Source organism: Balaenoptera physalus, assembly GCF_965194825.1.
Source record: "Balaenoptera physalus genome assembly, chromosome: 6".
Classification (NCBI taxonomy): Eukaryota; Metazoa; Chordata; class Mammalia; order Artiodactyla; family Balaenopteridae; genus Balaenoptera; species Balaenoptera physalus.
Genome location: NC_138885.1, coordinates 131,149,543 through 131,171,865, shown reverse-complemented (window position 1 = coordinate 131,171,865; position 22,323 = coordinate 131,149,543). Strand labels below are relative to the sequence as shown.

The window sequence follows — 22,323 nt, the reverse complement described above, 5'->3', positions numbered from 1 at the left end:
GCACAGAGCAAGATGGCTTCACTGGTAAATTCTGCCCAACATTTAAACAGGAATTAACACCAATTCTTCACAAACTCTTCTAAAACTCATTCTATGGGACCAGTATCATCCTCAAACAAAAACCAGACAAAGATATCAAAAGGAAACTACAGACCATGATCCCTTAGAAATACAGATGCAAAAATCCTCAAAAGAACACTAGCAAGCCAAATCTAGCAACATAAAAAGGATCCCACATCATAATCAAGAATGCAAGGTTGTGCACTGTTGGTGGGAATGTAAATTGATACAGCCACTATGGAGAACAGTATGGAGGTTCCTTAAAAAACTAAAAATAGAACTACCATATGACCCACTACTAGTAGGTAGCAATCCCACTACTGGGCATATACCCTGAGAAAACCGTAATTCAAAAAGAGTCACGGGGCTTCCCTGGTGGCGCAGTGGTTAAGAATCCGCCTGCCAATGCAGGGGACATGGGTTCGAGCCCTGGTCTGGGAAGATCCCACATGCCACGGAGCAACTAAGCCCGTGAGCCACAACTACTGAGCCTGTGTGTCTGGAGCCTGTGCTCCGCAACGGGAGAGGCCGCGACAGTGATAGGCCCGCGCACCGCGATGAAGAGTGGTCCCCGCTCGCCGCAACTGGAGAAAGCCCTCGCACAGAAACGAAGACCCAACACAGTCAAAAATAAATAAATAAATAAATTTATTAAAAAAAAAAAAAAAAAAAGAGTCATGTACCACAATGTTCATTGCAGCTCTATTTACAATAGCCAGGACATGGAAGCAACGCAAGTGTCCACCGACAGATGAATGGATAAAGAAGATGTGGCACATATATACAATGGAATATTACTCAGCCATAAAAAGAAATGAAATTGAGTTATTTGTAGTGAGGTGGACAGACCTAGAGACTTTCATACAGAGTGAGGTAAGTCAGAAAGAGAAAAACAAATACTGTATGCTAGCACATATATATGGAATCTAAAATTTAAAAAAAAAATGGTTCTGAAGAACCTAGGAGCAGGACAGGAATAAAGATGCAGACGTAGAGAATGGACTTGAGGACACGGGGTGGGGGAAGGGTAAGCTGGGATGAAGTGAGAGTGGCGTGGACATATATACACTACCAAATGTAAAATAGTTAGATAGTGGGAAGCAGCCACATAGCACAGACAGATCAGCTCGGTGCTCTGTGTCCACCTAGAGGGGTGGGATAGGGAGGGTGGGAGGGAGAGGCAATAGGGAGGAGATATGGGAATATATGTTTATGTATAGCTGATTCACTTTGTTATACAGCAGAAACTAACACACCATTGTAAAGCAATTATATTCCAATAAAGATGTTAAAAAAAAAAAAGAATGCAAGGTAGGTTCAACATGTAAAAGTCAATGAAATATATTAAAAAAGGACAAAAATCACAGACACAGTAAAACCACTCAACAAAATCCAACAGCATTCATGAGAAAAGCACTCAATAAACTAGGAAAAGAAGGAACTGCCTTCACCAAAACCCCCCAAGCTCACATTATAATTAATGTGGTAAGACTGAATGGTTTCCCCCTAAGATCAAGAACAAGTCAAGGAAGTCCACTGCTGCCACTTTTATTCAAGATTGTACTGGAAATTCTAGCCAGAGCAACTGAGTAAGAAAAAGAAATAAAAGTCATCCAGATTGGAAAGGAAGGTATAAAACTGTACCTATTTGCAGATGAGAAGATCTTCTAAATATGAAAAATCCTAAGGTATCTACAAAAAACTATTAGAGCTAAGAAATGAGTTCTGCAAGGTTGCAGGTTACATGATTTTTATAGAAATATCAATTTTATTTCTATACATTAGCAATTAAGAATCTGAAAATAAAATTAAGAAAATTTCATTTGTGATAACATCAAAAAGAAAAAAACACTTAGGAATAAATTTAACAAAAGAAGTGTAAGCCTTGTATACTTTTGAATACTTTTCAGTATGTAAAACATCACTGAAAGATATTAAAGATTTAATAAGTGAAAAACTATCCCATGTTTATGGTTTGGAAGATTCAATGACAATACAGCCCAAATTGATCTAAAGGTTAAACACAATCCATATCTGAGGCTCCTTTTTCTTCTGGGGTGGCAGAAGTTGATAAGCTGATCCTCATAATAATATGGAAGTGCAAGGGACCCAGAATAGTCAAAAAACTTTGGGAGAGGGCTTCCCTGGTGGCGCAGTGGTTGAGAATCTGCCTGCTAATGCAGGGAACGCGGGTTCGAGCCCTGGTCTGGGAAGATCCCACATGCCGCAGAGCAACTAGGCCCGTGAGCCACAACTACTGAGCCTGCGCGTCTGGAGCCTGTGCTCCGCAACGAAAGGCCACAATAGTGAGGCCCGCGCACCGCGATGAAGAGTGGCCCCCAGTTGCCGCAGCTAGAGGAAGCCCTCGCACAGAAACAAAGACCCAACACAGCCAAAAATAAATAAATAAATAATAATTAAAAAAAGAAAAAAACTTTAAAAAAAAAAAAACTTTGGGAGAAAGAAAAGCAAAGTTGGAAGACTCACTCTTCCCAATTTCAAAATTTACCACAAAGTTACAGAAATCTAGACAGTGTGGTACTGGCATAAAGATAGACATATAGATCAATGGATCAGAATTCAGTGTCCAGAAATAACCATATACATCTATGGTCAACTGATTTTCAAAAAGCGTGCCAAGACAATTCAATAGGGAGAGAACCATCTTTTCAACATTAATGAAGGTGATGAGACAACTGCATAGCCACATGCAAAATCATGAAGTTTGACACCTATATCACACCATATACAAAAATTAACTAAAAATGGATCATAAATGAAAGAGCTAAAACTATAAAACTCTTGGAAGAAAACAAGTGCAAATCTTTGTGATTTTTGGATTAGCCAATGGTTTCTTAGGTATGACACCAACAGCACCAGCAACCAAAGAAAAATAGATAAATTAGACTTCATCAAATTTAGAAACCTCTGTGTTTCAAATAACAGCATCAAGAAAGTGAAAAGACAACCCACAAATGGGAGAAAATACTTACAAATCAAATATGTGATAAAAAACTGGTATCTAGAATATATAAACTATCAAGTCAACAATACAAAGACAATCCAGCTTTTAAATGGGCAAAGGATTTGAATAGACATTTCTCCAAAGAAGATATACAGATGGTCATATAAGCCCACGAAAACACATTAGCATCATTAGTCACTAGGAAAATGCAAATTGAAACCACAATGAGGGGGATGGGGAGATGAAAAGAAAAAAAAAGGACTACATGAGGTAATGAATGCTAATTAACCTAGTTGTGGTCATCATTTCACAATGTATATTTATATGAAACCATCACATTGTACACCTTAAATATATACAATTTTTGTCAACTATACCTTAATAAAGCTGAAAAAGATTTTTTAACAAACTGACAATGAGATACTACTTCACACCCATAAGGATGACTATAGTTACAAATACAGATAACAACTGCTGGTGAGACCATGGAGCCTCACACACTGCTGGTAGGAATGTAAAATTGTGCAGTCACTTTGGAAAAAAGTTTGACAGTTACTCAAAAGGTTAAATACAGACTGACTACATGAACCAGCAATTCCATTCCTAGGTATATATTCAAGAGAATTGAAAACATATGTCCACACAAAAACCTGTACGCAAATATTCACAGCAGCATTATTTATAAGAGTTAAAAAGTAGAAACACCCCAAATGTCCATCAACAAATGGGTAAATAAAATGTGGTATATCCATACAATGGAATACTGTTCAGCTGTAAAAAGGACTGAAGTCCTGATACATGCTACAGAAGAGGTCCCCAAGCTTTTTGGCACCAGGGACCGGTTTCGTGGAAGACAATTTTTCCACGGATGGGGGTGGGGGGCGGGGGGGGGTGGTTCAGGCAGTAATGAAAACGATGGGGAGCGGCAGATGAAGTTTTGCTCACTCACCCACCGCTCACCTCCTGCTGTGCGGCCCAGTGCCTAACAGGCCACGGACCACTACTAGTCTGCAGCCCAGGGGTTGGGGACCCCTGTGCTACAGCATGGGTGAACCTTGAAAACATTATGCCAAGTCAAAGAAGCCAGATACAAAAAGCCACTTATTATATGAATCCATTTATATGAAATGTCCAGAATAGGAAAATTCATAGAGACAGAATGTAGATTAGTTGTTGCTAGGAGCTAGGGGGGAGAGGGAAGGGGAAGTGACTGCCAATAAGTATAGGATTTCTTCTGGGGGGCGGTGAAAATGTTCTGGAATAGTGGTGATGGTTGCATAAATTTGAGACTGTCCAAGAAATTGTTGAACTGTACACTAAAAGAGGTAAATTTTATTGCACTTGAATATATCAATATAAAAAAACAGTGAAGAAACTTTGCCACTCTGACATTTATCCCTAAATCTCACTAGTTTACTCCAAATCCTAGGCCACCCACACAAAAAATTTTTTTCTTATCATTACAGTAAAATTTCCAAACAGACTTCATGTATTTAGAATGTATAGAAATTAATCATCTTTCCTGTGCATTCACAGTTCCACAATGCTATAAAATTATTTCTGAGTATAAGTTCAAATACTGTCTCCTCTGTCAATAGGCATTTTTCTACCTGTTCAGATAACATCTACTGATCTTTGACCATCTGTGTTCTCTAAGATTTACTGCTATTTATCAATATAAATGTTATGTTGACAAACTACTCAAGTACTTACAATTAAGAATATCCACAAGTGGTCTACTTTAGGACCCATTAATCTTTGTTATTATCTATGAATTTCTTGTATTTTCATAAACAGTGAGTTGGGATTTACATGAAGGGAATAACGTTGCCAGTAGTTTCGAATGACAGTGACAACTTCCCCCATTTAATGCAGAACAATTTAACCTTGCTTCCCACCAGGCAAGGAAAGAAGGGGTTCCCCTGACAACGGAAGAGCTGAGAGTGAAAGCACAGTCCTTGAATTTCTTCTGTTGCCCACAGTGAGGCACCGTCTATATCTGTCAGATAAATGTGGAAGACAGTTACCAATGGAATACCATTTTCTTTCAAATCCAAGAAGTTTGCTCTGAATAATTCAGAAAAGGACATCTCAAACACAGTTATACACCATTAGAGCTAACACATTTTGAAATATTTAGTTTAGCAATTTCATAGTGTATTCTAAGGAACACTAGTTCCATGAGATGATCCACAAAAAAATGTTGTAAGAAATCTATTAACCCACTGTTTTCCAAAAATGGGTAGCCACGGAATCTTTGTTCTCCATGGCACCTATTAAAATCCCAAAGAACTTGTGACCTACCAACACCTTGTGGAAAATCCTAAGTTGGTCAAATAATCCATTTTATAAAAGATGAAACTGCTCTCTCTCTCTGTCTCCCCAAATTTAACTGATTCGTCCAAGGTCACCCAGCCAGTCCCTAACTTCTAGTGTTCTTTCTGTGCTGCCACACTCCCTCACCAGAGGAACCTTTTCTAAATGGCAATTTAATCAGATTGGACTTCCTCATAAACAGCAAGATTAGTCATTTAATGTTAGTTATGTTTGAAAGCTTTCCCACAAAAAGGGTTGACCTCAAAGAGGTTAGTATTATATGTCTCTCCTTTCAAGTTGCTATTTCAAGGTTGGTTTTACCTGGAGTGACAGGAAATTTCTGTCTATCTAGCACAGTTCAATCTTGAAGATATTTCAGTATTTCTCACCACAGCACCCTTTCTGTGCTCAGTATTTTTAGCTCATTGTTTTCTGTTTTGGCAGCCGAGAAGCTGCAGTTTGTAATTTTACCTCCAGCTTCATATTTCTTCTTAAAAGTGAATACAATGTCCTGTTTATAATAATAAAATCACTAGTTGGCAGAAAGACATTAAATGGAAAAAAAAAAAAAAAAGAAAGCAATTGGAAAATTTAGAGCAAGCAATTTTATATGCCAAGTTTCACATTTGTAATGGTCCGGTGGAGGTCACTGGGCTTCCTTTTTATTGAGGGAATAGTAAAGAAATAGATATCTACAAGTTCTCCTGTGAAAAACTATAGGAACTGCCTCCCCTTCAAGGAAGCTCATAGTTTTACTGAAAAGTGACATGATCCAAACTTCCACAATACTACTAAAATATAAAAATCAGTTTAGGGTGGTATTTTCCCCCTCTAATAATTTAGGTTTTCATTTTCCACTTTAATTGAGCTTTTAAGCTTTGTTTCCAGTTTAGTAACAAAGGAAACAAAACAATATGAATGAAATTGAAAATAATTGGAGCCAGTCTCAGAAATAACCTTGGGGTTTCTTGGACTTCTGGTGCAATCCCCTTTAAGCAGTTTCCTTGGATATATTCTCTTCCTGACCCCCAAAGGCTTGCAGTATTGGCGCTGCATGTTTTTCTTTTTTTTTTTTTTTTTTTAAACCTCAGATGCCCTGCTAAGGAGAGCTGCAGGTTAGGCCATGCAAGCAGTAATTCTCCAGAGACTGGAGCCGAAGGTCCAGAAAAATAGTGCTCCCAATCAGAAGGGCCAGATTGTTGCCCCTAGGAGTTCACACTAGCCTTGCTTCTTGAAAATTGCTAACCAACCATTTTTCTTTTCAAAATAAACACTATTTCTCTCAACTTCAGTTTGCAAAATATTACCCCAATTCCACTGGACTAAAAAACTGGAATTTTACTGACATAATTGGATTATGAGGTTTAAAGATTGATGGAACTTTTGTGTTCCAAATATAATCGTTCAAATACCAAACCTAAATGGGTATGTAGAAGTTCTTACGTAGCTAGAGCCAGGGTAACACTGTAGGCTCCACGGCAGGGTGGCCCAGCAGAGGGGGTCAAGAAGCCATCAAAACCATAGGAGTTGTGAGACCCCTGTTACAGCAGGATTTGGGAGTCTTAGGGGAACATACCACCCTTTCTGCAGCCACAGCCTATCGCTAAACTGAGAACTACTTCAGTCACTCTAGTTCCCCCTATGCCTGATCATTTCTCAGATCTCAGCTCAAGCACCAATGACGCTGGCAGTTTGTTCATATGAATGTTACAGCACTTGCCATCCTCTGCTGTAATTTATCTGAGTATAAATCTGCCTCCCTGAGGAACAGTAAAGTCATGGAGAACAAAGGCTGGGCCTTACTTGTCTTTGTATTTCCAGTGACTAACTGAGCACTTGGCATATATTATATATACACATATATATTATACAGAGAGATATATAAATAATATATGTAAATAAAGTATATAGGAGAGAAGGGAGGAAAAGGAAAAAAGTTTTATTTAGGAGTTCCCAGAATACATATTATTTATTTATAGCATATGTTTTTTAGTGTGTGTTAGGACTCATTTCTAGTTCTTTTGACATTCCTAGAAAAATTAATATTGATAAAACCTCTTTGAAGGCACTGGACCTCTGAGCAGAAGAAATCACAGTATTACAAACTCTTGTACCGAGTATCTCTCTCCTCCATTACAATTCCATATTTGACTATTGCTTAAAACATTTGATTCATGCTCCTCTGCTGTGAGACTGAGCATTCCGCAAGAACAGAGACCACATCTATGTTTGTTCACTGGTGAATTTCTACTGCCCATGGATGGTGTTCCATAAATTTGTTGACTGAAAAATGAAATAAATCTATTAAAAGACCAGTCAAAGAGAAGGAAAAGGTAATCAGATCCAAACACTTCAGCATACTAAGTACTTCTCTATTTTTTATTGTAAAAAGAAATTAACCGTGACTACAGAAATACATGAATTAACCCTGGCACCCTCACAAGGTGTGTGGATCAGGTGGTAAGTGAGGTGTACCTCAAGTGAGAAGAGAGTCAGTGTTCCAGAACACAAAAGGCAATGAATGATACTGGCACTTCTGTTGGTTCCTATACTTACAGCCAACTGAGAACAATAGGTATTTACGCATGTCCAGTACCACGGATTTATGAAAATTATCTAGTTTTAGCTAAATTAATCCTTACAAAATAGGCAAGTCACTAAAAAAGATTATTGCAAAGATCCACAGATTGAAGATAATATTGAACTAATAATAGTAATACCACTAATACCATGAAAATAGCAAAGTTGACATTTCTTGTGCTCCTAACATGAATTCATCAGCCACACTATGATTTCAAAACAATGACTGTTGGGGCTTCCCTGGTGGCGCAGTGGTTGAGAGTCTGCCTGCCAATGCAGGGGACACGGGTTCGAGCCCTGGTCTGGGAAGATCCCACATGCCGCGGAGCAACTAGGCCCGTGAGCCACAACTACTGAGCCTGCGCGTCCGGAGCTTGTGCTCCGCAACAAGAGAGGCCGCGACAGTGAGAGGCCCACGCACCGCGATGAAGAGTGGCCCCCGCTTGCCGCAACTAGAGAAAGCCCTCGCACAGAAACGAAGACCCAACACAGCCATAAATAAATAAATAAATAAATAAATAAATAAATAAATAAATAAATAAATAAATAAAAATAAAGGAATTCCTTAAAAAAAAAACCAAAAACCAATGACTGTCAATCATATGGTCCATAGCAGATACTTTGAAACAAATAAACACACTTAATCTGTCCCTTCAAGGTAAAGGTGATGTTTTAAAACGATTAAAAAAAAAGAAAAAAAAAGTTATTGCTTTTTGAAAGCAAAATAAAACAAGAAACTCAAGTTTTTAATATAAAATTCTAAAAATGGATGTTTTGAAATGTTTCCATCGTTATACAATTTGGGGACCTAAAATGACCTAATCTTATAAACTACAAAACTGCTCATATCTATACACTTAAATTTTCTAACAGAATTTTATAACCAGTTTTTAAAGATGCCAACTGAAGAATAATCGAAGATTATGAAATCATTTTAAAAAATCTAAAAATGCAGCACCTTTCAATTAGTCCACAAGAACTGACGGACATCATGAAAGATGGAAGTTTATTAGCTGGATTTCAAAATGAATCTGAATATAATCAGTGAACAGGGTTGAAAAATAAGTATTATGATTTAGTAAGTTGAGCTCACTTCGTCCTAAGATATAAGATATCTTTTTCAGTTATGATAACCATTAAAACCAAAACTAAGTATCAAAATATACAAAACTTACAACCGGACCTCTGTATTTCCACACTGCAAGTTGTTAAAGCAAAATAAAATAATAAAGAATATTCAATCACATTGCTTTCACCAAAAGTAGGATTAACAATATGAACAGTTTTCTATACCTTTTTAAAGTAAAATAAAAATATATTAAAATTTATTTCTTTCTCATTTTTCCACCTTTATGTATGTTAATAGCATATATAAATAAATTAGTAAAGTAGTAAGTACACTTGTAATTTTAAAATAAAGGCACATATGTTACAGGGAATGCATGTTCAACAAAGTTTAGAGATTACTACTTTAGGCATCAGGAAGCAGTTGGAAGATTTTAAGCCAAAGGAGTTAAAAAAAAAAAGAAAAAAAGAATAAGATTTGAATTTTAGAAAAATAATTCTAGAGGATAATGGGCAGGTAAAAAGTTTCTGGAAGTTAAAGTGATTAAAAAAAAAAAAAATCCCTGTTACTGTGCTAACAGCAGAGAGCATCCCACAAGCTCCCTGCATCTGTGGATCCTCTTGCAGGACACATAGGTATATTTTAACAGAAGACTTCTGCAGAGCAAGACCTCCTAGTCTGTGGTCTAACTCAGAAGGCAATGGGGGCCAAAGAAAAAGGCAAGGCGGGGCCATGAGAGGGGAACTGAGCGATACTGGCTTCTAGGACTATTGGCATGCCTTATTATTATTCATCTGCAGGCTAGGAGTCAGGCTAGGAAAGACTGAGCACCTCTCTCTTCTGATATTTACATTTATAATTTTTTAAAGTTATAGAAGTTTTTTTTTTAAACAATTTGAATAACAGAGTAATTTATAAAATGAAATGTAAAATATTGCCTCCCTATCAGTGAAGTGATAGGCACTTCACTGAAGTCCACGCACGATAATCATTGTCGGCAGTTCAATGCATTTCCTTCCAGAACTGTTTTTTTTGCAAATATACTTTTATGTGTACATGTTTATGTATGTACATACACATTTATATCGTTTTTATATTATTTGACTTTATAAAAAACTAGGCTCATATCCATACTGTTCTGAAACTTGCTTCTTTCACTTCGCAATATATGATGGCCATCATCCTTACATGATGGCAATATATGATGGCCATCCTTTTAGGAAGTCCACATGGAAATGGTTCCTTTTTTGCAGCTGCAGGGAATGTTATCTTATTGATATGACATAGGTTATTCAACCATTCCTTTAATGATGGACATCAGCAGTGTCACTTTTATAATAAAGCAGCAACGAACATTCTTTACGTACATCCTAAAACACTTCTCTGAGGAGGATGGGCTCCTGTAAATAGAGTTTTTAGGTGAAAGGGTGAGTAGGTTTAAAATGTTAATAGCTACTGCAGAAGAGCTATACTAACTTACACTTCAAACAGCAAAATTCAGCCATCCATTCTAACTTTCTTTTCTTATTAAAAATTTTTAAATAGATTCCTAGATTTAGGAAAAGATCTCAGAAAACAAGTCCCTCAATTTATATATGAGAAAGTGAAGGTTCAGAGAGAGTAAGATTATGGACTCAAGATCTCAAAACCCCTGACAAGATGACTGACCAGGAGTTCTCTGAACAGTGGTTACTGCTGAAAGCCAGGAAGGCAACTTGAGTTAACTGACTTCAAATATAATGTGTGTTCCATCAGAGTTACTAACAAGCAGGAAAGGGAACTGTCAACTCCTTTTCCTTGCCTACCCGCGGCAAGAAAAGAAAAGAAGTACACTCCTAAAAGATACAAAAGCAAGAGGGAGCCGGAAAGGAGGTTTCTCAAACTAGGTGGAGTAATGGGCACCAAGAGCTTAAGGTATCATAAGTTCAGCTGCATGAAGTGAGCAAGTGTGGCGGAAAAGACTCTGACACGGGATGACCTTAGCAAAAAACCTTCCACAGCCTCAGTGGGTTGTGTGAAAAGTTTCTTGGTTCTAAATATCTCCATGTGGCATCCAAAATGAATGCCAGTACTGAAACCAAATTCAGAAGAGAAATATCAGAAAAGAACTAACATCCCACAATGAAGAAACATCTTCAAAGAAGATGTTGTTAAAAAAATACCACAAAAGTACTTTCCAACAAATTCCAGACCTAAAAGTAAAGCTTTAAAATGAAGCTCCAAGCACAGAAGTCTTGAATCCTTTGCTCTGTGCCTGAAGAGGCCCATTTAAAGGAAGGCATTTCTAACCAGATAACACTGTCTTTATTTGACCAAACCTATGGGGCATAGCAATGAGAAAAGAAGGTGGCAGCTACACCTTTTGAAATTATAACAGCATGGTCTAGAAGAAAAGTCAGCACACTTCTTCTATAAAGGGCCAGAGAGCAAATATCTTAGGCTTTGCAGGCCATATGGCCTCTGTTGCAACTATTCAACTCTGCTCTTGTAGTGCAAAAAAATAGCCATAGACAATATATAACCAAATAAGCATGGCTGTGTTCCAATGCAACTTCATGAATGCTGAAATTTGAATTTTATATAATTTTCATGAAAAATTATTGTTTTGATTTTTTTCAACCATTTAAAAATATGAAAACCAGTCTTAGCTCACAGGCTGTACATAAACAGTCAGTGGGCTAAATTTAGCTTGGAGGTCATCATTGGCCAACCTCTGGTACAGAGCACTTAGTTCCCAATTGTACGGAACTTTAATGTTGGTGGAAAGATGGGAGTATCTGAGGCCAGCTCCTAGGAGAGTTAAGTTAGAAGGCAGAAAGATAGAAACATGATATTCTTTTTTTTTTTTTGATTTGACACATTTATTTGTTGAAATGATTACCAGAAGAAGGATACTTTTACATCCATCACCTCACAGTTACCTTTATTTTTTTCACACACACACACACACACACACACACACACACACACACAGTATTTTATTTTTACAAGAGATAAATAAACTGACACCAAGCATTGTAAATGGATGACCACAACAAAAGCAACAATGATTGCAATTCCGAAACACGAAACACACTCATACTAAGAAACATGATGTTCTTAAAGAGTTTCAGATATTTACCTTAAATCTCTTCTCTTGCTGAATTCCTCTGGCGGAATTGTCCAAGGCAGGCCTTGAGGGAGACATTCTAAAACTTCTGAAGAGAAATCAGAGAAATCCACTCCATACTCTGTTAGTATCCCTTCTGTTTCAGGCTCGATTTCACCAGCCTGCCCAAGACTCTTAGCCAGCTGCCTGTGGACAGGACAGAGAGGAATAAGTTTGTTAGTGAGTAATGAAACATAGGCGACCCATTCCTCTCTAAAAGCGAGGGTAGTAGGAAAGTCTTCGAAACCTCCTGCCCCTCCCCAAGAAGGAACACCATCACCAGTGAACGGGGGGGACCAAGCAGAAGAGATGAGGATACTCTTGTCCTGTTAACGCCATGACTACAGCATAATTTTACCTTTCCTCAGGAATTCTGACCCAGGGAGTAGGGCCAGACAGCCCTTCTTAGGACTCTGGCAGTTGTTCTTCATGGAGAATTAAAAGCTTTTGTCAATTATTTCTCTTGTAAACACCTTTAGAGACAATTCTGATCAATCCAGTTTGCTGTTAAATCATTAGTTTCACAGTGCCTATACCTTACGTCATGCTTACTAGCTTAGATCTCATGTTTTTATTTATTTCACAATTCTACTAATTTTTCCCTTAATGTTTTAAAATATTTTATCTGAACACAAAGGTAATATATGTTCACTCTAGAGAAGTTAGAAAAGAAAGAAATATACCAAGAAGAAAATTTAAATTATCTTTAATCCAGTCACCCAGCAAACGACCATTTGCATTTTAGGGTACTGGTCCATTAAAAGTAAGATTGCATTTAATAGGACAGTCTTGATGCTATGAGTAGGATTCCATCTTTTAGAGGGCTGATCTCACTCTTTTATCTGTGGGGCATCTACACATATATCAAAATTGATAATTCTCGATTCTTCTAAGTATTGGCATGCCACATACAGACCACAAGTCTAAAGTTAAGTGCTGAATATAGATAGTCAATAAGGAAACACGACATAAGTCTCAAAACAGCTGCCTCTGTTGAGGGTGTTGGGGAAACCAGGGAAGGCTACCTCCTCCATTGCATAGGTCTACTCATCCACCAGCGCGATCCAGGAACCCACCCTCAGTAATTCCTGCAAGGAGTTTAGCTCTGGCATTAGGGTCTTCTCTGGGGCCATTCAATTTCTTTGAAGAAGATTCTGTTTCCTACATAAGGATAGATGTCTGGCTACTAGAGTTCTGAGGTACACAGTGGTGGAGTGGGACTGGGGATGTGGTTGCCTTACATGCAGACTTTTAACAAATTCCCATTTTCAGCCTCACTACTGGAACATGGCAGTGGTGGCAGAACGGCTGGCGCCATTTCTCATATGCCAGCCAAGGGAGACCAGCCCACTGTTGACACATACACCTGCCCACCAGCACAGGCTCAAGGCAGCCTGTGGGTTGACCTGTGGGCTCCAGGTGGCCTGTAGGCATTTCACATACAATGGTGGCTCAGACCAGTGCCTCCTCCTCAAACGTAGGTGGTGATCTCCCAGAAAGCACATCAAAAAGCCAAAGATAGCAAAAATACGTGGGAAAAAAATAACAGAAAGCTATCTGGAAGATCCACAAATATATGAAAATTAAACAACCAATGGATTAAAGAAGAAGTAAAAAGAGAATTAGAAAATATTTTGACCTGAATAAAACACAACATATCAATGTTTGTGAGAAGCAGCTAAAGCAGTGCTTTGAGGGAAATTTACAGCATTAAATGCTCATATTAGAAAAGAAGAAATGTGTCAGTGACCTAAACTTCTACCTTAAAAAACTGAAAAAAGAAAAGCAAATTAGATCCCAGGTAAGCAGAAGGAAGGAAATAATAAAGAAATAAGAATCAATGAATAGAAAGTGGAGAAACAATAAAGAAAACCAATAAAATCAAAAGCTGATTCTTTGAAAAGATAATAAAATAGGTAAGCTTCTGGTGAGGTTGATCAAGAAAAATAAGGAAGAAGTTACCAATATCAGGAATGAGAGAACATTTTTATAGATCCTATGAGTATTAAAAGAATAATAAGGGAATTATGAATGACTTTAGGCCAACAAATTCAACATCTTGGATGAAATGGGTAAACTCCTTGAAAGACACACACTGCCTAAGACTCCTCAAGCAGATACCACTACCTAAATATTCCTTTATCTACTAAAGAAACTGAATTCATAGTTTAAAATGTTCCCACAAAGAAAAATCCAGGCCCAGATGGTTTCACTGGAGAATGCTACTAAGTCTTCAAGGAAGAATTAATACTAATTCCATAGAAACTCTTTCAGAATGCAGAATAGGACAGAACACTTCCTAACTAGTTTTACGAAGCCAGCATTACCCTGATACCAAAATCAGACAAAGGATTCATGAGATCAATATCCCTCATGAAAAACAGACTTAAAATTCTTATGAAATATTAGCAAATAGAATTCAGCAATATATAAAACGATAATACAACATTCAAGACCAAGTAATTCAAGATCTGTCTGACATTCAAAAATTAATCAATTTAATTCATCAATTAGCAAACAATGAAAAAACACATACAATTATCTCAATAGAAGCAAAAAAGCATTTAACAAAATTCAACATCTATTCATGATCAAAACACTCAGCAAATGAGTAATGAACAGGAAGGTCCTCAACTTAATAATGAAAGATTAAATGCTCTCCTCCAGATCAGGAAGACAACGGTGTTCACTCTCACCAACAGTATTAAACATGGTATTGGAAGTCCTAGTGAGAACCATAAAGCAAGAAAAAAGAAAGAAAAGGCATACAAATCAGAAAGGAAGACTTCCACATTGCAAGTAAGTGGACCAAGGACTACAGTTCCCATTACAGAAGCCTCCTACTTAATGCCTGGCATCTCTTTATAGAAGACTCCTCTAACTCTACGAAAACTAGTACACTGTGAAACTAGTGTGAAAGCCAGCACACTGCATGACTTAGACTCTGCTTCAATTCAAGACTTTTAACATGAAGAGAATGACACAAACATAAAGAGGTGCTTAGGACTCACGGCAGCTAGAGTGGTTCCCACTGAAAGTAGTGGTGGTAGCAGTACCCAATGGCAATGCTGTCCTGCAAGAGCAGTGGTTGAACCGTTAAAGAACCGTTGCCATTGTGGCCAAACTAATCCTGATAAAAGACTATGGTTGAACTTCTTGTTCTTGGCTTTCCAGACTGGCCTTTGTTCCTACCCATAACTTTCTCAGGACATTCAAGACTCTTACTGTTTCTATGAGCCCTTCAGTATCCTTCTAATTAATTCCTTTTCCAACCACAGTTGGTTTCTCCTGTTTGCAACCAAGAATCTAGACAGTTAAAGACTCAGGTCTCATTAATTTTCAAAATGACAACATTATGACCTGTGTTCACTAGAATGCAGTTCCTGTTGAGGATTTGGGGAACCAGCTGTCACCTCTGAAGTTTGAAGGACATTTTGGAAATTAATATTTTGAAAATTAATGGGACCTGAGTTACCTCCAGCCCATTTAAACAATTAATCATTCTCACAGGTTCCTGAGGTTCTATTCTCTACATCCATCTCCTAATACTAATGTGTTTGTCTGGGTTCTTGGTTGTAAGCATGAGAAACTAACTCCAGATGGAAAAGAAATTTATTGGAAAGATACCAAAGAGCTCACAGAAACAGTGAGAGACCTGGAGAACCTGAAAAGAGGGTGGAAACAAAAGAATTACATGTTCAACCTCTAAAGTCTTGATTCCAGGCTAAGATGGAAACTCAGTGACTTCCTATGTGTATCAAAAAAATATTTTGAATCTATTGCAGCTGCCAGGCTAAGATGGCAACAAAATAAATAAACAAAAATAAAAATCCGGCTTCCAGTGTCCTGGTCCCCACGGTGAGCCACAGCCACTCCCCGCCTCTGCAGGAGACCCAACAACACTAGCAGGTGTTCCAATGTGATGCTGAATAAGAATGCTGAGAGAAGACCCACCACCAGTCCCTCCCATCAGGAAGCTTGCACAAGCCTCTTAGATAGCCTCATCCACCAGGGGGGCAGATAGCAGAAGCAAGAAGTACTACAATTCTGCAGCCTGTGGAACGAAAACCACATTCACAGAAAGACAGACAAAATGAAAAGGCAGATGACTATGTACCAGATGAACGAACAAGATAAAACCCCAGAAAAACAACTAAATGAAGTGGAGATAGGCAACCTTCCAGAAAAAGAATTCATAATAATGACAGATATGATGATCCAGGACCTCGGAAAAAGAATGGAGGCAAAGATCGAGAAGATGCAAGAAATGTTTAACAAAGACCTAGAAGAATTAAAGAACAAACACCTAGGAGAATTAAAGAACAAACAAACAGAGATGAACAATACAATAACTGAAATGAAAAATACACTAGAAGGAATCAATAGCAGAATAACTGAGGCAGAAGAATGGATAACTGATCTGGAAGACAGAATGGTGGAATTCACTGCCACAGAACAGAAGAAAGTAAAAAGAATGAAAAGAAGTGAAGACAGCCTAAGACACCTCTGGGACAACATTAAACGCATTCACATTACAGGGATCCCAGAAGGAGAAGAGAGAGAGAAAGGACCCGAGAAAATATCTGAAGAGATTATAGTTGAAAACTTCCCTAACATGGGAAAGGAAATAACCACTTAAGTCCAGGAAGCGCAGAGAGTCACAGGCAGGATAAACCCCAGGAGAAACACGCCAAGACACATAGTAATCAAATTGACAAAAATTAAAGACAAAGAAAAATTATTGAAAGCAACAAGGGAAAAATGACAAATAACACACAAGGGAACTCCCATAAGGTTAACAGCTGATTTCTCAGCAGAAACTCTGCAGGCCAGAAGGGATTGGCACGATATATTTAAAGTGATGAAAGGGAAGAACCTGCAACCAAGATTACTCTACCCGGCAAGGACCTCATTCAGATTCGATGGACAAATCAAAAGCTTTACAGACAAGCAAAAGCTAAGAGAATTCAGCACCACCAAACCAGCTTTACAACAAATGCTAAAGGAACATCTCTAAGTGGGAAACACAAGAGAAGAAAAGGACCTACAAAATAAACCCATAACAATTAAGAAAATGGTAATAGGAACATATCAGTAATTACCTTAAACGTGAATGGATTAAATGCTCCAACCAAAAGACACAGGCTCGCTGAATGGATACAAAAACAACATCCATATGTATGCTGTCTACAAGAGACCCACTTCAGACCTAGGGACACATACAGACTGAAAGTGAGGGGATGGAAAAATATATTCCATGCAAGTGGAAATCAAAAGAAAGCTGGAGTAGCAATACTCATATCAGATAAAATAGACTTCAAAATAAAGAATGTTACAAGAGACAAGGAAGGACACTACATAATGATCAAGGGATCAATCCAAGAAGAAGATATAACAATTATAAATATATATGCACCCAACATAGGAGCACCTCAATACATAGGGCAACTGCTAACAGCTATAAAAGAGGAAATTGACAGTAACACAAAAATAGTGGGGGATTTAACACTTCACTTACACCAATGGACAGATCATCCAAACAGAAAATTAATAAGGAAACACAAGCTTTAAATGACACAACAGACCAGATAGATTTAACTGATACTTATAGGACATTCCATCTAAAAACAGCAGATTACACTTTCTTCTCAAGTGCATACGGAACATTCTCCAGGATAGATCACATCTTGGGTCACAAATCAAGCCTCAGTAAATTTAAGAAAATTGAAATCATATCAAGCATCTTTTTCGGCCACAACGCTATGAGATTAGAAATCAATTACAGGGAAAAAAAAAAAACGTAAAAAACACAAACACATGGAGGCTAAACAATACGTTACTAAATAACCAAGACACCACTGAAGAAATCAAAGAGGAAATCAAAAACTACCTAGAGACAAATGACAATGAAAACACGATGATCCAAAACCTATGGGATGCAGCAAAACCAGTACTAAGAGGGAAGTTTATAGCAATACAATCCTACCTCAAGAAACAAGAAAAATCTCAATCTAACCTTACACCTAAAGGAACTAGAGAAAGAAGAAAAAACAAAACCCAAAGTTAGTAGAGGGAAAGAAATCATAAAGATCAGAGCAGAAATAAATGAAATAGAAACAAAGAAAACAATAGCAAAGATCAATAAAACTAAAAGCTGGTTCTTTGAGAAGATAAACAAAATTGATAAACCTTTAGCCAGACTCATCAAGAAAAAGAGGGAGAGGACTCAAATCAATAAAATTAGAAATGAAAAAGGAGAAGTTACAACAGACACCACAGAAATACAAAGCATCCTAAGAGACTACTACAAGCAACTCTATGCCAATAAAATGGACAACCTGGAAGAAATGGACATTCTTAGAAAGGTATAACCTTCCAAGACTGAACCAGGAAGAAACAGAAAATATGAACAGACCAATCACAAGTAATGAAATTGAAACTGTGATTAAAAATCCTACAACAAACGAAAGTCCAGGACCAGATGGCTTCACAGGTGAATTCTATCAAACATTTAGAGAAGAGCTAACACCCATCCTTCTCAAACTCTTCCAAAAAATTGCAGAGGAAGGAACCCTCCCAAACTCATTCTACGAGGCCACCATCACCCTGATACCAAAACAGACAGAGATACTACAAAAAAAGAAAATTACAGGCCAATATCACTGATGAATATAGATGCAAAAATCCTCAACAAAATACTAGCAAACAGAATCCAACAACACATTAACAGGATCATACACTCATACACCATGATCAAGTGGGATTTATCCCAGGGATGCAAGGATTCTTCAATGTATGCAAATCAATCAATGTGATACACCATATTAACAAACTGAAGAATAAAAACCATAAGATCATCTCAATAGGTGCAGAAAAAGCTTTTGACAAAACTGAACACCCATTTATGATAAAAACTCTCCAGAAAGTGGGCATAGAGGGAAGCTACCTCAACATAATAAAGGCCATATATGACAAACCCACAGCAAACATCATTCTCAATGGTGAAAAACTGAAAGCATTTCCTCTAAGATCAGGAAAAAGACAAGGATGTCCACTCTCGCCACAATTATTCAACATAGTTTTGGAAGTCCTAGCCACGGCAATCAGAGAAGAAAAAGAAATAAAAGGAATACAAATTGGAAAAGAAGAAGTAAAACAGTCACTGTTTGCACATGACATGATACCATACATAGAGAATCCTAAAGATGCCACCAGAAAACTACTAGAGCTAATCAATGAATTTGGTAAAGTTGCAGGATACAAAATTAATGCACAGAAATCTCTTGCACTCCTATACACTAACAACAAAAGACCAGAAAGAGAAATTAAGGAAACAATCCCATTCACCACTGCAACAAAAAGAATAAAATACCTAGGAATAAACCTACCTAAGGAGGTAAAACACCTGCACTCAGAAAACTATAAGACACTGATGAAAGAAATCAAAGATGACACAAACAGATGGAGAGATATACCATGTTCTTGGATTGGAAGAATCAATATTGTGAAAATGACTATACTACCCAAAGCAATCTACAGAGTCAATGCAATCCCTATCAAATTACCAGTGGCCTTTTTTTCCAGAACTAGAACAAATATCTTAAAATTTGTATGGAGACACAAAAGACCCCAAATAGCCAAAGTAGTCTTGAGGGAAAAAAAAACGGAGTTGGAGGAATCAGACTCCCTGACTTCAGACTATACTACAAAGCTACAGTAATCAAGACAATGTGGTACTGGCACAAAAACAGAAATATAGATCAACGGAACAGGATAGAAAGCCAGAGATAAACCCACATACCTATGGTCAACTAATCTATGACAAAGGAGGCAAGGATATACAATGGAGAAAAGACAGTCTCTTCAATAAGTAGTGCTGGGAAAACTGGACAGCTACATGTAAAAGAATGAAATTAGAACACTCCCTAACACACACCATACACAAAAATAAACTCAAAATGGATTAAAGACCTAAATGTAAGACCGGACATTATAAAACTCTTAGAGGAAAACATAGGAGGAACATTCTTTGCAATAACCACAGCAAGATCTTTTTTGATCCACCTCCTAGAGTAATGGAAATAAAAACAAAAATAAACAAATGGGACCTAATGAAACTTAAAAGCTTTTGCACAGCAAAGGAAACTACAAACAAGACGAAAAGACAACCCTCAGAATGGGATAAAATATTTGCAAACAAATCAACGGACAAAGGATTAATGTCCAAAATATATAAACAGATCATGCAGCTCAATATTAAAAAAAAAAAAACCCAATCCAAAAATGGGAAGAAGACCTAAAGAGACATTTCTCCAAAGAAGACATACAGATGGCCAAGAAGCACATGAAACGCTGCTCAACATCACTAATTATTAGAGAAATGCAAATCAAAACTACAATGAGGTATCACCTCACACCAGTTAGAATGGGTATCATCAGAAAACCTACAAACAACAAATGCTGGAGAGGGTGTGGAGAAAAGGGAACCCTCTTGCACTGTTGGTGGGAATGTAAATTGATACAGCCACTATGGAGAACAGTATGGAGATTCCTTAAAAAACTAAAAATAGAATTACCATATGACCCAGCAATCCCACTACTGGGCAAATACCCAGAGAAAACCATAATTCAAAAAGACACATGCACAATGTTCACTGCAGCACTATTTACAATAGCCAGCTCATGGAAGCAACCTAGACGCCCATCGACAGATGAATGGATAAAGAAGGTGTGGTACAAATATACAATGGAATATTACTCAGCCATAAAAAGGAATGAAAATGGGTCATTTGTAGAGACGTGGATGGACCTAGAAACTGTCATACAGAGTGACGTAAGCCAGAAGGAGAAAAACAAATATCGTATATTAACGCATATATGTGGAATCTAGCAAAATGGTACAGATGAACCGGTTTGCAAGGCAGAAATAGAGACACAGATGTAGAGAACATATGTATGGACACAACGGGGGGAAAGTGGCGGGGCGGGTGGCGGTGGTGGTGGGATGAATTGCGAGGTTGGGATTGACATATATATACTAGTATGTATAAAATAGATAACTAATAAGAACCCGCTGTATAAAAAATAAATAAATAAAATAAGATAAACAAAAAAACCCCAAAACCAATAAATAAATAAATAAATAAATAAATAAAAATCCAAGGGTGATAAGTCACTATATTGTTGAATTCAGAGTCTTACTAAGTCTCTTACATGAAAAGCAGGAGTACTAATCAGAAGGAGTAACACTCAAGAGAACCAAACCATATATATATATATGTCACATATGTATATACATAGAAATACAAGATTAGGAAACACAAGATATAGGAAGATGCAGAAAGGTCTGAGTACCTTGGATGCCTAGTTCTAACTGACCTTTCATTGTCACAAGTCATAAATGGACTATGCTGGCATATCCATCCTAAGCGGTGGTCTGTGAAAAGACAGTAGAGCAGAAACTTCCTCCCTGCAGGCAGAACTGCAAGCAATATATCCATGGTCTACTTTGGTTGAGGAAAGATGGCCTGATGGGCAGAGGCTACATGTTTAACCAGATGGGCAGGGACCTAAAAGAAGGAAGAGTGGAGGACTGGTGACAAAGACATCTGGGGAACAGACATGGCGAAACGGGCCGACTGCAATGGGCCCAGAGTATGATTATTTGTGTTCCACGAGAATGGTCAGAAAAAGACTCCCACTGTGGAGGCAAGATGACCTTGAGAATGTCAACCAACCCCCTTCCCCAGGCACTGCAGTGCTTGCTCAATGGGCATAAGAACAAAGTACCTGGTAACAGGAAATGAGCTCCACAGCATGGGCTTCCTCTCACTAATGCTAACCAACCCTTACAGGATGCCAGCTGTCCAGCAGCAGCAACCAACTCTGTGCCCCTGATACAGAACCACGGCAGGAGGACCCACCAACCAGCTGAGAGCAGATTTAGTTCACTGAGCTCTTCTATGATGGAGAGGACAGTAATCTTTCTCCATTAAAAGAAACACTAATTCTGGGTTTGGGTTTGCTGTCTTCATTTGTTCTACCCACCTTGCTTATAAACACCATAATCCATAGATTTACCAAATACTGTTTAAGCTATTATGTTACCTCACTCAGTACTGTTTGTAATCAAGAATTTCACCTTACAGAAGTAGAGAAGCCCACTGAATTCACTGATTAGAATGGTGT

At 37.8% G+C, this 22,323-nt stretch overlaps 1 protein-coding gene across 2 annotated transcripts in view; it reads right to left on the bottom strand.

Moving 5' to 3' along the window:
* DIS3L2 (DIS3 like 3'-5' exoribonuclease 2) overlaps positions 1-22,323 on the bottom strand; it is a 380,422-nt gene that overhangs the window by 177,537 nt on the left and 180,562 nt on the right. For both annotated transcript variants that reach the window (XM_082466171.1, XM_082466170.1), the window contains one exon: positions 12,109-12,282. In XM_082466171.1, the coding sequence (XP_082322297.1) occupies positions 12,109-12,282 (174 nt within the window). The remainder of the gene's footprint in view (positions 1-12,108; positions 12,283-22,323) is intronic.